The sequence below is a fragment of the Pipistrellus hanaki genome, assembly GCF_964339955.1.
Source record: "Pipistrellus hanaki genome assembly, chromosome: 9".
Taxonomy (NCBI): Eukaryota; Metazoa; Chordata; class Mammalia; order Chiroptera; family Vespertilionidae; genus Pipistrellus; species Pipistrellus hanaki.
Window position 1 is genome coordinate 65,379,462 of NC_140511.1, and position 15,985 is coordinate 65,395,446.

The following is a 15,985-nucleotide window of genomic DNA, read 5'->3' on the forward strand; positions in this document are numbered from 1 at the left end:
AACTTGACAGAATATTTTAAGTAATATCAGTATCAGTATATCAGCCCCTTGAGATGGCTAGCTTGCAAGGTAAGACAGTTGAGTTTATCTTTTCTATTATTTAGCTAAAAAACAAAAGTTATTTGTTATAAAATAAGAGTCTATCTAAAAATAACAGAGTAGTTCAATCAGCAGTTATAAACAGTTGTTTTCCAAAACATGCTTAATTAATAGACCTAGTAAATGTTGGCTCTGTGATTTCACCAAGATTGATTCCAGAGAACATGCTCATTATATTATATTCCTGTTAATAATAATAGGAGCAAACCTGAGGGAAAATGCTAAATGTGTCATAGACAATGGTGAAAAACAGTTTCAATGCATCAATAACTATCATTATGTTTTTAAATGTTTTAATAGTAACCACAAATAAATTTCAAAATCATGGGATTAAAATTATAGACCACATATTCCTTTCTATAAGATATATTTTCCTAAATTGAATATATTAAAATCATATTCCTTTCAAATATTATATTTTTAAAACATGTACTTTGCTTGCTGACCATAAATTTATTAGCTCTATCTTTCAAAACCTGGCATTACTTAGGATAAAGTCTAAGTCCTATGTGTATGTGTACTTTTCTAAAAATACTCCCATTTTACCTGATCCTCACCAAAACACCCTAATTTTTAGAGGAATACTTACCAAGAGCCAAAGTCGGTAGAAAAAACACACCACAAAAACCCTCCTCCAATCTTATCTGACGAGAAATTTGTCAACTTCAAGTTTTTTCACAAATAAAATATGAATACCATTTGAGTCAAAATTTTCTGTAATATATTCTTTTCTTTGTAAATTTTTGTGCATTCATGTTGTTTTATTCTGAGGTAAAAAAGAAAATCAGCAGAAATGTTTTTAAGGTCCTGGTGAAATGAAAATTTGCCAGGAAGTTATATTTAAAAAGGATATCAGGGATCTGCTGTGGGCATAAGTGAAGCAAAGAATGTCTTGTCTCTCTCCCAATGCACCTCTTATACTGGGGGTAGAGGGTAACGAAACATTGAGGCATCCCTGGAGATCAGGTTCCAAGCAAGATTGCTTGGCATGTTTCCAAGGAAAAATCACACTGGGACTAACTGCAGCTCTGTCATGTTCTGAGGAAATACTTGCCTTTCTCCCTTGATGGCTCACAATGAGGGCCCTTGTTTGGTCTTCTTTTGTGATGCTTTATATTTTCCACCGAGTTGGTGGAGAAACCTTTTCTAGAGACATACTTAATTACACTACGATTGAAACCATCAAAGATGGAGTAGTTCATTTTTCACAAGGAAACATTTTCATGTTTAAAAGTATGAGACTGTCATTGAACTAAAATATATTCATCAGAAAAAAATTAGAATGCAACAGATATCAAAGAACAAATTGAGAATGTCAATAATGTTACAACATTTTGATATATTTCTACCATTTTTTTACCTTCATTAATACTTGTGCATTTATAGATTTGCATACTTATCATTATATATTTAGCATCCAGTAGAAACCCAATCCTTGCTTTAATGACCAAAACTTCACAATGCACAGTGACCAATGTTACATTAGTCTTTGATAAATATTTTAAGGCAGCACAAGGAAACATGCTGCAGGCTTCCCATTCTGGTTTGACAATCACCTTATTCATCTATGTAGCAATATTTCTGCAATTTATTTTACTAATATGGTGTATTCTGTATATAAAAATGTCAATTATCTCATTAAACATGAATGAAAAATTAAAATATGAAAAGAGGTATAATATTTTATTGAAAATTGTTTGTCCAGAATGAAGAAACAAAAGAATAAGCTGAAAAGGGATAGACTGAGAATAAGATTAAAGTATTCTTATGAATCACCTAATTCATGATAATGAAATCAATTTGTACATATGTAAAAGTAACTCTTTCAAACCTAGCTGGTTTGGCTCAGTGGAATAGATCATTGGCCTGGGGACTGAAGGGTCCCAGGTTCTATTCGGATCAAGGGTTGTGGGCTCATGCCAGGGTTGTGGGCTGTCAGTCAATGATTCTCTCTTCTCATTGATCTCTCTCTCTCTCTCTCTCTCTCTCTCTCTCTCTCTCTCTCTCTCCCTCTCTCTTTCTCTCTCTCTCTTTCTTCCCTCCTCTCTGAAACCAACAAAATGCATTTTAAAAGTTAAAGGAAATATCTATTTTAAAAAAAGTAACACTTTCAAGGAAGTCTATTTATACTCTAGAATTTCAGAAGATAATTTGTTGGTATGGATAAAGGAGCAATGTTTGCCTGTGTTATATTATTGATGAACTTTTGAAAGGGCAATCCTTGTACTCACAAAAATTTAGTGCAACTAAGACAGACTTATCTGGAAATTTAAAAATCAGCATGAAACTACTTGATAGAAGGTAACCTTAGGAGATAAGGCAAAAGAGGGAGAAGAAGTGATTTTTAATGTTATTGCCACCTCAGTAAGCATTGTCATTACAAATTTACAGGAGCATATTTTTCTTAATATTTTTCCAATACTAAAGCCCACTACAGCTACTTAGGATTTCAGGGCTATTGTTGTATCATTTATTTTCAGGAAGAAGAGGAGAGAATGGAGAAATTCCAGGCAGTAACAGGACTAGTGTGTACAGGAAGACTTAAGTCATGTGTTCAAAACCAAATGAGGATGAAGAATAGAATAATAAGGAAGAGGTTCTTGGAGGTAAGGAGTGAGGATAAGATCATTTTGGACCAGTGGACTCTTGTAAAAGCTGGTAGGCTTCATTGTTAGTGTGAGGAGAAGTTTTGCTGGATTTGAAGTCTTGAAGTCTTATTGTAGAAGTGATGTGAACCAACTTAGTGGTTAGCAGTAGCACTATGACTGTACACTGAGAAAAGACTTAAGCGGAATAAGGTCAAAACGCAGAGACAAGCTAGGAGACTGCAGCAATAATTCTAGAAGTAAGGAGATGGTTCCTTGTTAGGGATCTGGGATTCGTAGGGCAGAAAGAGTTGTAACCAGTCAGATCTGTGTTTAGAATCAGTCATATGCTGATAGATTGAGTATAAGGTGTATGAGATAAAAATAAAAATAAAATTCCAGGAACATCCTTAAGTCTTTCCCTGAACAAGTAGAAAGATGGCTTTCCTTTATGTGAGATAAACACATAAAGATTTTGCTAGTGCCTAATTGAAAAATTATGATAATTATGCATCTAAAGCTCTTTGAATATTGTCTGGCACATGGTACATGCTCAGCAAAATACATTATTACCTTATGTCTATCAATAATTTGAAAGCAAATAACTATTCATACTTTTGGCACCCTCTACTCTTGTTCTGTATCATACTTTAAAATGACATTGATGTATAAGGCATTTTAAAATAAATTAAATAAAAAAAATAATTCATAATTAAATGTTTGAAAATATTAACTGAATCTTTTGAATTAGTAAAAAATTTAAGCTTTTAATTCTGAAAAGAAGGTTGTACTTTATTGCTTAGTTTTTATTTTATGTGTGTGTGCTTTTGCTTAAAAACCTTACTTTGGGGAACAGTTTTAGGTTCACAGCAAAATGAAAAGAAAGGTACAGAGATTTCCCATATACATATACCTCCACCTCCACCCCCCAAGAAACATGCATATTCTCCCACATCATCAGCATCACACACCAGAATGGAGCATTTCTTACAACTGAGTAACCTACATTGACACATACTTATTAAAATCCATTGCTTTCCTTGGGGTCTATTCTTGGTACTATTGATCTGATGACTTTTAAACATTTAAAATGTGTTTAGAAAGATAAATCAAATATAATGTTACAAAGTAAACATTGAGAATTTCAAAAAAGTATAATTTTTACTTGAGCTATATATCAAGGTTGTTTTTGCATTGAGCTACTGTGGGCAATGAGGCAATGTTCTTATAGACAAAGAATAGACATGAATCTGCTTACCATCAAAGTGTGTCTCCCATATTCAATGTTCTTTCCTATGATGCTGCCCACTTTTTATGCCTTCATCCATTTATGCCCTCCTCTGCACACTCCTGGGACTTAAGTGGGTATAAGAAACTGATGTAAATATGAACTGTAGCTATTCCTTTTACTCTGAATAATTATATCCTTTGTCACTTAACTAGAAGTCTTTTGACTACTTGCCTTCAACCCTCAAACAGCAACAGGCTACCTTGCTGGCTGTTGTATTGTTTTCTAAGAGTACTTTTATTATAATTTTTTAATTCAATGCATTAGATCATATATGTTTGAAGTATACAATTCGATGATACATCATCAGTATATTGCATTATTGATTTGAAAAGACTTGTTCCTGGAAATGTCCAGATCGTACTTGATTAAATAAAGGGTGTTTCAGTAGAAACCCAAACAATGAAAGGAGTCCATTGTTTTGGAAGAGACCAAAGAAATATCCAACAGGAAAGAGAGAACAGAGAAGTTAACAGTTTAGCAACACTGTTATTTAATCGCCTGCTACCCACTTGTTTTCTGCAAGACTCTAATGAGAGCATTTTTCACTTCTTTATTCCTCAGACTATAAATGAGTGGATTCAGCATGGGGATCACAATAGTATAAAATACGGAAGCCACTTGATCCTTCCCCAAAGAGTAGGACTTATGAGGTTTTAAATAAGTAAAAATCAAAGTTCCATAAAAGATGGTGACTCCTAGGAGATGGGAGGCACATGTAGAGAAGGCTTTTTGCTTTCCTGAAGTGGAAGTGATTTTCAGGACAGTGGACAGAATGGACAGATAAGACACACATATTGTGATCACAGATACCATTAGGGTGGAGCCAGCAAAAATGAATATCATAATTTCAATGTGTTGTGTGTTGGTACAGGACAGGGCTAGAATTGGGGAAATGTCACAGAAAAAGTGATGAATTACCTTGGAGTTACAGAAATGCAATCTGCTCATGCAAAGCACATTGATAGTGGAATCCAGAAAGCCTTTCAAATAGCACCCAGAAATGAGGGAGTAGCAGAGTCCTTTGGACATAAGGACTGGGTAGCGTAGAGGATTGCAGATAGCTACATAGCGATCATAGGCCATTGAGGAGAGAAGAAAACATTCAGTGGCACCCAAGAAGATGAAAAAGAACATCTGGGCAAAGCAGCTCAGGTATGAAATGTACTTAGTGGAAGTCAGTAGGTTCTCTAAGGTTTTAGGAGTGACGACATTGGAGTAAATGAGGTCAAGAAATGACAACTGGCTGAGGAAAAAATACATGGGGGTGTGAAGCTGGAGATCCAGGCGGATTATCACTATCATCCCTGCATTTCCCAGCACACTAGTCAGGTATATCAGGAGAAATAGTACAAAGAGGACCAGCTTGATCTCCTCAGAGTCTGTCAATCCCATAAGGATGAAGTGAGAGACATTTGTGCTATTCCTTCCATCCATTGTGTTCAACTTTTTCAAACTGTTGAGAAATAAAGGTGATCATTGGCAGGACTTAGTTTAAGCAAGGTTATGTATAATAGTTTAATATTTTTAAAAACTAATAATGAGTGGTTTAGAGAATATGATGAAAAACTTTTAATTTGATTCCCAAATATAGAAGTAGGCATAAATATAATAAACATCCCAAACATATTGCCTAATTTTAGTGATTCTTACACTGTTTTAAATATTTCCATCTATCAATTTATTTACAGTACATGAGAATATTATACCATAGTTGCTACTATTATTGACATTTTTAAATGAGTAAAAGGACATGGACAGTTTAAGTAACTTATGCATAGTGTTGTATTGCATCAGCGCCGCTGGTGTAGTGGTGTCATGCAAGATTCCCATAGTGTTGTATTGTAAAGCAGTGAGTTGGACATGACACCTTAATCAGTCAATTAGTTAGGAGTCATCTTTATTGCACACAGGTTCAGAGCAGATTACCTCTATCAAATTCTGAACAAACACAAGAAGGAGTATTTCCTTCTAGTTGTTTGTGTAAGGCAGCTGGTAACCTTGAGTACATATCATATCTACATAGACACCTGTAACCTTGGATAAACAAACACTTGGCAGAATATGTTAAGTAATATCAGTATCAGTATATCAGCCCCTTGAGATGGCTAGCTTGCCAGGTAAGACAGTTAACTTTATCTTTTCTATTATTCAAGCTAAAAAACAAAGTTATTTTTTTACAAAATAAGAGACTATCTAAAAATAACAGAGCAGTACAATCAACAGTTATAAACAGTTGTTTTCCAAAAGAGGGACCACCATGCTTAATTAATAGACCTATTAAATGTTGGCTCTGTGATTTCACCAAGATTGATTCCAGAGAACATGTTCATTATATTATATTCCTGTTAATAATAATAATAGGAGCAAACCTGAGAGAAAATGATAAATGTATCATAGACAATGGTGAAAAAACAGTTTCAATGCATCAATAATTATCATTATGTTTTTAAATGTTTTAATAGCAACCACAAATAAATTTCAAAATTATGGGATTAAAGTTATAGACCACATATTTCTTTCTATAAGATATATTTTCCTAAATTGAATATATTAAAATCATATTTCTTTCAAATATTATTCTTTTAAAACATGTACTCTGCTTGTTGACCATAATTTTATTAGCTGTATATTTCTGGTTTAATAAAACCTGGCATTACTTATGATAAGGTCTAAGTCCCATGTGTAAGTATACTTTTCTAAAAATACTGCCATTTTATCTAATCTTCACCAAAACTCTCTAATTTTTAGAGTAATACTTACCAAGAGCCAAAGTCGGTAGAAAAAACACACCACAAAAACCCTCCTCCAATCTTATCTGACGAGAAATTTATCAACTTCAAGTTTTTTCACAAATAAAATATGAATACCATTTGAGTCAAAATTTTCTGTAATATATTCTTGTCTTTGAGATAAGTTCTTTGTAAATTTTTGTGCATTCATGTTATTTTATTCTGAGGTAAAAAAAAAAAAAAATCAGCTGAAATTTTTTTAAGGTCCTGGTGAAATGAAAATTTGCCAGGAAGTTATGTTTAAAAAGAATACAGGGATCTGCTGTGAACATTAGTGAAGCAAAGTATGTCTTGTCTCTCTCCCAATGCACCTCTTATACTGGGGGTAGAGGGTAACGCAACATTGGGGCATCCCTGGAGATCAGGTTCCAAGCAAGATTGCTTGGCATGTTTCCAAGGAAAAATCACACTGGGACTAACTGCAGCTCTGTCATGTTCTGAGGAAATAGTTGCCTTTCTCCCTTGATGGCACACAATGAGGACCCTTGTTTGGTCTTCTTTTGTGATGCTCTATATTTTCCACCGAGTTGGTGGAGAAACCATTTCTAGAGACATAATTACTCTATGACTGAAACCATCAAAGATGGAGTAGTTCATTTTTCACAAGGAAACATTTTTATGTTTAAAAGGGGAGGGGAGCAAAGGAGGGGGGGAAATGAGGAACATTTGTAATACTATGAGCAATAAAGATTTATTTAAAAAAATAAAAAATAAAAATAAAAGTAAAATAAATAAATAAATAAATAAATAAAAGTCTGATAATGTCATTGAAATATAATATGTTCAACAGAAAAAAATTAGAATGCAACTGATATCAAAGAACAAATTGAAAACGTCAATAATGTTACAACATTTTGATAGATTTCTACCATTTCCTTACTTTCAATAATACTTATGCATTTATAGATTTGCATACTTATCATTATATATTTAGCATCCAATCCTCACTTAATGACCAAAACTTCACAATGCACAGTGACCAATGTTACATTAGTCTTTGATAAATATTTTAAGGCAGCACAAGAAAACATGCTATAGGCTTCCTATTCTAATAGGATAGGCTTCCCAATCACCTAATTCATCTATGTAGCAATATTTCTGTAATTTGTTTTATATTTTAGTGTATTCTGTATGTAAATATGTCAGGGGCTTTCTTAAATATGAATGAAAAATTAAAATATGAAAATAGGTATAGTATTTTATTGAGAATTGTTTGTCCAAGATGAAGCAAAGAAATAATCTGTAAAGGGATAGAGTGAGAAAAAGACTAAAGTCTTCTTTTGAATATTGTACTAATTCATGACAATGAAATCAATTTCCATCTAGATTTAAAAGCAGCTCTTATAGGAATGTCTGTTTATACTTCATGATTTCACAATTTGTTGTTATAGGATAAAGGAACTACATGTATGTGATATATCATTGAATCTTTGGACAGGCAATTTTTCTATTCACAAGAAATTTAGTATTGCTAAGAAAGGCTTAACTGGAAATTTAAAAACCAGCGTAAAACTACTTGACAAAAGGTAAATAGTTGGGAGTAAAGGCAAAAGAGAGATAAGGGGCTATCTTCAATGTCAATGTCAACTCAATAGGCATGATGATTGCAACATTATCAGGATCAAGTTTTTTTTTTTTTTTAATATTTTCCAAATATTGGAACCCATTACAGTTACTTATGATTGCAAAGCTATACTTTTGTCACATATTGTTGTGGCAGGATTCAAAGTTTGATCAGAGATTTTTAATGTGTTTTGACTATAATGATATAATTTTATTACTTAACTCATCACATTTTTAGCTATACTTTTTAAATATTTTTTCTCTTTCTCTTCTGGATTATTCTATCTTTTGTTTTTATGTTTTCTGTTTTCTTTAACTCATAAAGAAATGGCTCTACTTTCTTTTTGAGACAGATGCTCAATTATTTATTTATTTTAATTCATTAATTGTTTTCTAAGTTTATATCATTTTTAATTTAATGTTTTTTTTCTTGAGCTCCTAGTACCAACTGCTTGTTTTATTGACATTTTGTTACCTATTTAGTAATATAAGAATTTATTATTTGCATTATTCATCAGAGTGCCATGTACTTTTCACTTACATACAGTGATATTAATTATTCCCACTATGATACATTATATGGATAGGAAAGTTAATTTGTAAAATTTAAATATAATTAATTATAATTTGAGATGAATTTTATGTATTTAATTTTCAAGTTAAAAGTTATTTTTATTTTTTTACATATTACTTTTAACTTGTGCTGCACTGCAGTCAGAAAAAGGTGATTCCTTTAAGTTAAATTTTATAAATTTATTGACATCTACAGATTAATTTTCATCAACTGGTATAAAGGTCTCATATTCTAGGAAAGAAAGATTCAAATGTTGACTTGAAAGTCTGGTCTTATTAATTGTAGTTTTTATAGATTATAATTCTAAGCAGGAGAAAACAGAAAATACAAAAATTATTAATATATGTAAAAGGTGAAAGTAATAAAAAATAACAAAATGTAAATTATTGTAGGGGAAGGGGTTCTGGAATAGAGGCATAAGGAAACAATAAAAAATTATAATGAAGGTAGGCTTCTAGAAAAAGTTGGCATTTGGACTAATTCTGAACAAGGGAAAGAGTCATGTAGGTGCGTATATGAGAGAAAGTGTCCAGACAGGGGGAATGTCAGTGCAAAGGCCCTGTGCAATGGATGGGCCATGAAGTTGAAAGAATATAAAGACTATGTAGTAAGGGTGTCTTTCTAGTGGGGAGGAAGGGTAACAGAAGAACAATGAGTATCTGTATGTCAGTGGTGATAAGTGCTGCAGAGAAACACAAAATCAGAAGGTGCATGAAGACAGTTGTTCTTCCTTCTTTTGTAGATACACTATTGCAGATGTCCCTGATTCTCCACCCCCCCAACCTTTGCTGTCCTCCAACCAACCCTCTCCCCTCCTCCACTGGCCTTCACCACACTGTTGCCTATGCTCATGGGCTATGCATATGTGTTCTTTGACTAAGCTCTTCACCTTCTTTTATCCAGTCCCTTCTACCCCCACCCCTGACACCAAGCAGTCTACTTCAGGTATTCATGCCTCTGTTCCTATTTTGTTTATTTATCTTGTTCATTTGATGCCACATATTAATGAGATCATATGGTTATTGTCTTTCTCTGAGTATGCTATTTCACTTAGCATAATAATCTCCAGGTTCATCCATGCTGCAAAGGGTAAGAGTTCTTTCTTTTTTTTACAGCTTCATAGTATCTCATTGTGTCAATGTGCCACAGCTTTTTTAATCCACTCATCTACTACTAAGCACTTGGGCTGTTTGCATATCTTGGAATGTCTTTCTTAAAAACAAGTTTTTTTCTGGGAAGTTTTCAGTGATAGGGTCACTTTCTCTGCTGCTGGGCAATTACTTCAATCATAATTTTTTGTTTATTTTTTAAATGCAATATGGAATACACATTGATTTGGTTCCTTTAGATAAATAACCAGAAATAGTATTTGGGGACAAAACTACAACTTCCCTCTACATATTAGTTTGAGGCATCCTAGAGTGATCTGGCAAATTTTAATTTCTATGACCATTGCCCCTGACCATCAGTTTTATCATAACCTATTCACATTGACCACTTACATCTTCTTAAACTCTAAGATTCCTTTGGGATCAAAGTTTTAATAAATTCATATACGTATCATTCTCCAAAGCACTTGTTTGTATACTATTGTAGAGCACATTTGGTATAAAATTAACAAGGAAAATATTTCATTTCTATAGCCCTTTTGACAGCATCCTTCACCTCCTTGTTTCTTAGGCTGTAAATCAACGGGTTTAGCATAGGAATTACCAGGGTATAAAAGACAGACACCACTTTTTCTTGTTCTAGGGAATATTGGGAGCTTGGTTGCATGTAACTGAAACTGATGGAGCCATAGAATAAAGTGACAGCTGTGAGGTGGGAGGCACACGTGGAGAAGGCTCTGTGTCTACCTGCTGCTGAGCGGATCCTCAGGATGGCGGTGACAATGAAGAAGTAGGAAATCACCACAGTTAAGAAGGTGATCAGGGCAATGATGCCAGAGAAGATTAAAAGCAACAATTCATTCATGGATGTGTCAGAACACGATAGCTTTAACAGCGGGGGAAGGTCGCAGAAGAAGTGGCTGATGACATTGGGTCCACAGAAAGACAGCTTCATCAAGCCAATTGTGTGTGTCAATGAGTTGATTAACCCTCCTACACATGAGCCAATGACCAGAGCAACACAGATTATTTTAGTCATAGCCACCGTATAAAGTAAAGGGTTCGCAATGGCCATGTAGCGGTCATATGCCATGGCTGCCAGCAAGAAGCCCTCGGTGGTAAGGAGTGACACGAATAAAAAGTATTGCACAATGCATGCAGAAAATGAGATGGTCTCCTGTTCAACAAAGAAGTTCAGCAGCATTTTGGGTGCAAAGACTGATGAGTAGCAGGCATCAACAAAAGACAGGCAGCTAAGGAAATGATACATGGGTGTCTGGAGTTTGGGCGTTATGTAGATTAGAAAGAGCATTCCTAGATTCCCCACCAAAGAAATGGTGTAGATGAGCAGAAACAACACGAAGAGGAACACTTTCAGCTCAGCATGATCTGTCAGCCCCAAAAGGATAAACTCAGTAACTGATGTGTAATTAACATCAGCCATGTGTGTGTTTTTCTTGGAATCTGTTAATGATAAGAAGATTGGAATAAATTGAGAATAATCATTCTGCACACACCAGGCTAATTACAGTCTCTAACTAGCTGTGTGACTTTTCTGCTCTGTTTTTCAAGCTATTAGAACATTTTCCCCTAGAAAGTCTCTGGTCTTTTCAATCACTGTTTATTTGCCTGTTCCATCAGGAAATCCCCTGTTGAAAAATGAAACAGTGTTTTAGCTTCAAGATGCATTCAAAATACTGGTCTTAGTGTGAAGGGAAAAAATTGTGTGAATTTCATTCTAAAATATGTTTAAAAAAATCCAGTTTATGAAGCATAACAATAGTCAAAGTTGAAATTTTAATCTATGGTACCCGTGAAACTCTTTTAAACTTCTCGTTTTGGATTTATAGTAGCTAAAGTCAAATATATCAGATGTAAGAATAAACCATACTGTGGCATTTAAAGAAAGATATTTCACTTATGCCTTCATGTTGTACTGATTTTCCATATTTTATTATAACTGGGATGTCATGAAAGGCAAGGCCCTAACATCCACAGTCTCTAGAGCCATCCTTAGAATATAGCCAGAGCCACTGGCTTTGGAGGAGACTGCCCACTGGGAATGGGGTTAAGGGGCACTCTGAGGTGGGGTATGAAACATACTGAACAACGGTTTAATATTGGTCTTTCGTAGCCAATAGGATTATCTTACTCTGGAAACAGAGTCTTTACCTATAAAATAAAACAAACCTATAAAACATACAGATACTTCTTCACAATATTTTTATGTTGCAACACATTTCTTAGAATAAATGCATTTTCTAGCTAGTCAATGTGCATTTGTTGATTATTATTACAGTTCATCTGAAAACTTTATATTTTTACATTTATATAAAAATATGTATACAGTTCACAAGACTCTATCTTTACCTCCAGGGAATAAAGAATGATGGTTTGGGCTTCATTCTTTCACTTGGGAGGCAGAGAAATTATTTTTTTGGACAGTAGGTAAAATTTAAAATGAACAGCATTACAAGATTACCACAATAATAAGAAATATAAAGACCTAGTTACTGACCCGTGAGTAATCCCCAGATAAATATGCAGTTATGACTAATTACAATTATTCCTTTAGGAAAGAATATTTAAAAATGAATTAAGATAGTGATTTCTTTATTGTTCCATTAGAAATTGAATAACAAATGTTGATGTTAATATAGGAAATGAAATGTCAGTATAGGCTAAAGATTAAGAAAAGTGACCAAATTACAAATTGTTCCCACCCTCATAATATGAAATATTTATCTGATTAAAATCTGAACATATTTTTCTTCTTTCTATCTTTTTTTTTCTTTTTGGTATTTTTAACTGATGCACAGGATGTATGTATATGGGATATTCAATAAGTTGATTTAACTTACCGATGGAAAAACAAGTACCCAACACCTTAGCTCATGTAGGAATCTCATGATCATGCATTCCCTCTTAATCTCATGGTCTATTTCTCTGTGTTACCTAGAAAAACAAACAAAAATAATAGTTCAATTTATGTGATGTTTACAGTCATTCATAAATTAGGTAAATGATAGAAGCTATAGGTAGCAGGATTCAAATTCCAACTTCCCCTTTATTATATGAGAACAAAAGACTATGCCTGCAGAATGTGAAAGCAAAATCATTAGGACCAAAACACAATTATCTCAGAAAATAGGTTTGGATGAAATGTTCAGTTTTATATATACATTTACCCAAATGGGAATAGGGTCCCTGGAGTTAATCTTCTGATTAAAAGGATATAATGAATATATTATTTGAAGTTCCTCTATGTTTCTTGAGGGATTTAGGAAACTCTCAAGAACTTAATTATTCCCTTAAGGCATTTAATTTTTTGAATGTTATGATTAACTAGAGGCCTGATGCATGAAATTCATGCAGGGGGAGGGGAGGTTGTTCCTCAGCCCAGCCTACTCCCTCTTAAATCTGGGACATCCCTCTCACAATCCAGGACTCCTGGATCCCAACTGTTTACCTGCCTGCCTTCCTGATTGCCCCTAACTGCTTTTGCCTGCCAGCCTGATCACCCCCTAACCACTTCCCAGCAAGTCTGATTGATGCCTAACTACTCCCCTGCCAGCCTGATTTCCCCTAACTGCCCTCCCCTGAAGTCCTGGTCACTCCCAACTGCCCTCCCCTGAAGGCTTGGTCCCCCCCAACTGCTCTCCCCTGCAGGCCTGGGTCTCCCCCCAACTGCTCTTTCCTGCAGGCCCGGTCACCCACAACTTCCCTCCTCTGCTGGCCAGGTTGCCCCTAACTACCCTCCCCTGCAGGCTTGATTGCCCCCAACTTCCCTCCCTTGCAGGCCTGGTCCCTCTCAGCTGCCTTCCACTGCTGGCCTGATCTCCCACAAATGCCCTCCCTTGCAGGACTGATCCCTCCCAACTACCCTCCACTGATGGCCATTTTGTGCTGGCCATCTTGTTTCCACATGGGGGCAGCCATCTTGTGTGTTGGAGTGATGGTAAATCTGCATATTACTTTTTTATTAGATAGGATAGAGGCTTGGTGCATAGGTGGGGGCTGGCTAGTTTGCCCTGAAAGATGTCCCAGATCAGGGGTTTATAGATTAATTCAAACACTGAGCCACATGGGCTAGGCTCATTGTACCTATCTGTCAACATACATAATCATTATGGTATTATTGACTCTATTCTCCATGATGTACTTTATATTAAAGGACTTTTTTATAACTTGAAGCTTGTACCCCCATGTCTCTTACAGCACAATTAACAACAGACAAAATATGCAAACAGCTCAAATACCCATCATGAGATGAATGATTAAAGAAAATGTCGTATAGTCATGCAATAGAGTATTATTCAGCCTTAAAAAATGGGAAAATCCTGACATCTGTGATAACATGGGTTAACCTAGAGGACATTAAGCTAAGTGAAATAAGCCAGTCACAAAAATACAAAAACAGCATCATTATACTTAGAAAGGTTTCTAAAATAGCTAATTCATAGAATCACATAATAGAATCTTTCTATTTAAATTTATTTACATCTTAAAATATTTAATCTTGAATAATTTTCTTTTTTTCTCTATTTTCTTTAATATGTTAATCATAGTATTAATTAAGTCTCTTTCTAAATCCAGCATATAGTTTTTCTGTGGTCCTACTTATGATTTGTGCTTTTTCCCTGACTCTCTTTTATATTTTCTGACTCTTTGTACTGTATATGAATAAAATCTGCATACAAAAAGATGACAGTACTTTCCAAGGAAGAGGATTTCACCTTTTCTCTAAAAATATATAAAGTATGAGAGGCTGACTGTTAGTTCAATAATTAATTGGGCTGAGACTAGACCATTTTGCAATTAAATTTCACTTTTCTTCTGACTTGTCCCTGTGTCAGGGGAATAGATTTGCCAAGGTGAGAAGAGTTAAGTCTCTCTCCTTCTCTCTCTCTCTCTCTCTCTCTCTCTCTCTCTCTCTCTCTCTCTCTCTCTCTCTCTCTCTCTCTCTCTCCTCTCCCTTCTCCTTTCCACCCCTTAAACACTGCAGAAAATTTAGTATTAACTCTTGCAATACAAGTCTTCAAGCCACAGGAAATACCTTGAAGGGGCCATCTTGTGTTTGATCCAGGTCTTTACCTCTGGTGGGACATAGTCAACAATCACCTACAGCCTGAGAGGTTTCACTGACTTTCCAGCTCAGCCTAGATCTCTACAGTGTGAATCTTCTCGTGCTTTGTAAGAAAATTCTAGACCTTCTGTGCTTGACTGAAAGCATGAACAGTGGCTGAGAAATGTTTTCAGGATGCCTACATTTAATTTGCTGTTGACACCCCTCTAGCAGGACTTTGTGTCTCCTAAGCACAGCAAGAGTGCAGGAAAGTTCAACCTGTCTCTGTGGCACAAACTACCTTCTTACACTCTCGACTCACCCCCTTCCCTCCAATTTCCTAACTGCCCTCCCCTGCAGGGGGACAAATGGGGCATTGCTCCAAGATAATCTTTTATGGTTTACAAATACATTGTGGTTTATTTATTTTAAACTAAACTTATTTTGTAAGAAATGAATTATAACTCTTAGATAAAATAAGTCACTATTAAAGAAGCTGATCTGCTTCTTTATGCAATCTTATGTCTAACACAATGGAAGAATGACTAGAATTCAGCTCGTTAATGTGTTTTTTTAGAACATACAGTACACTAAAATTTAAGAGAACAATTCAAAAATAATCCATATGCCAGGTGCTACACAGGTATTGGAAAATAAACCAAAGTATTTATTCCCTGCTGCCAAGAAACTTCTAATACGTGTAGGTCAATGTATACCTTCAATACAACATAATAAAGAATATAATGAATCAGAGAAATACAAATACCATAGGATCTCATTAATATGTGGAATCTCATTAACACAATAAAATGATGAACAAAATGGAACCAGAAGCATGAATACATGGAACAGACTGGCCATTCCCTGAGGGGAGGCAGGTGGAAGTAACTGGATAATGGAGGTGCAGGGG

The 15,985-nt window shown here is 34.9% G+C and overlaps 2 protein-coding genes across 2 annotated transcripts in view; both read right to left on the bottom strand.

The window, feature by feature from the left end:
• Positions 1-4,476: 4,476 nt before the first annotated feature.
• On the bottom strand, positions 4,477-5,409 carry LOC311627581 (olfactory receptor 8H1-like; the record flags this gene model as incomplete). Its single annotated transcript, XM_084894086.1, has 1 exon — positions 4,477-5,409. The coding sequence occupies one exon, from the start codon at positions 5,407-5,409 to the stop codon at positions 4,477-4,479; it is 933 nt and encodes a 310-aa protein (XP_084750212.1).
• A 5,106-nt stretch (positions 5,410-10,515) lies between these two features.
• Positions 10,516-15,985, bottom strand: part of LOC311627582 (uncharacterized protein) — a gene marked incomplete at both ends in the record, with an annotated part of 31,711 nt that continues 26,241 nt past the window's right edge. Inside the window, one exon of the mRNA XM_084894087.1 lies at positions 10,516-11,474. Within this exon, the coding sequence (XP_084750213.1) occupies positions 10,516-11,474 (959 nt within the window). The remainder of the gene's footprint in view (positions 11,475-15,985) is intronic.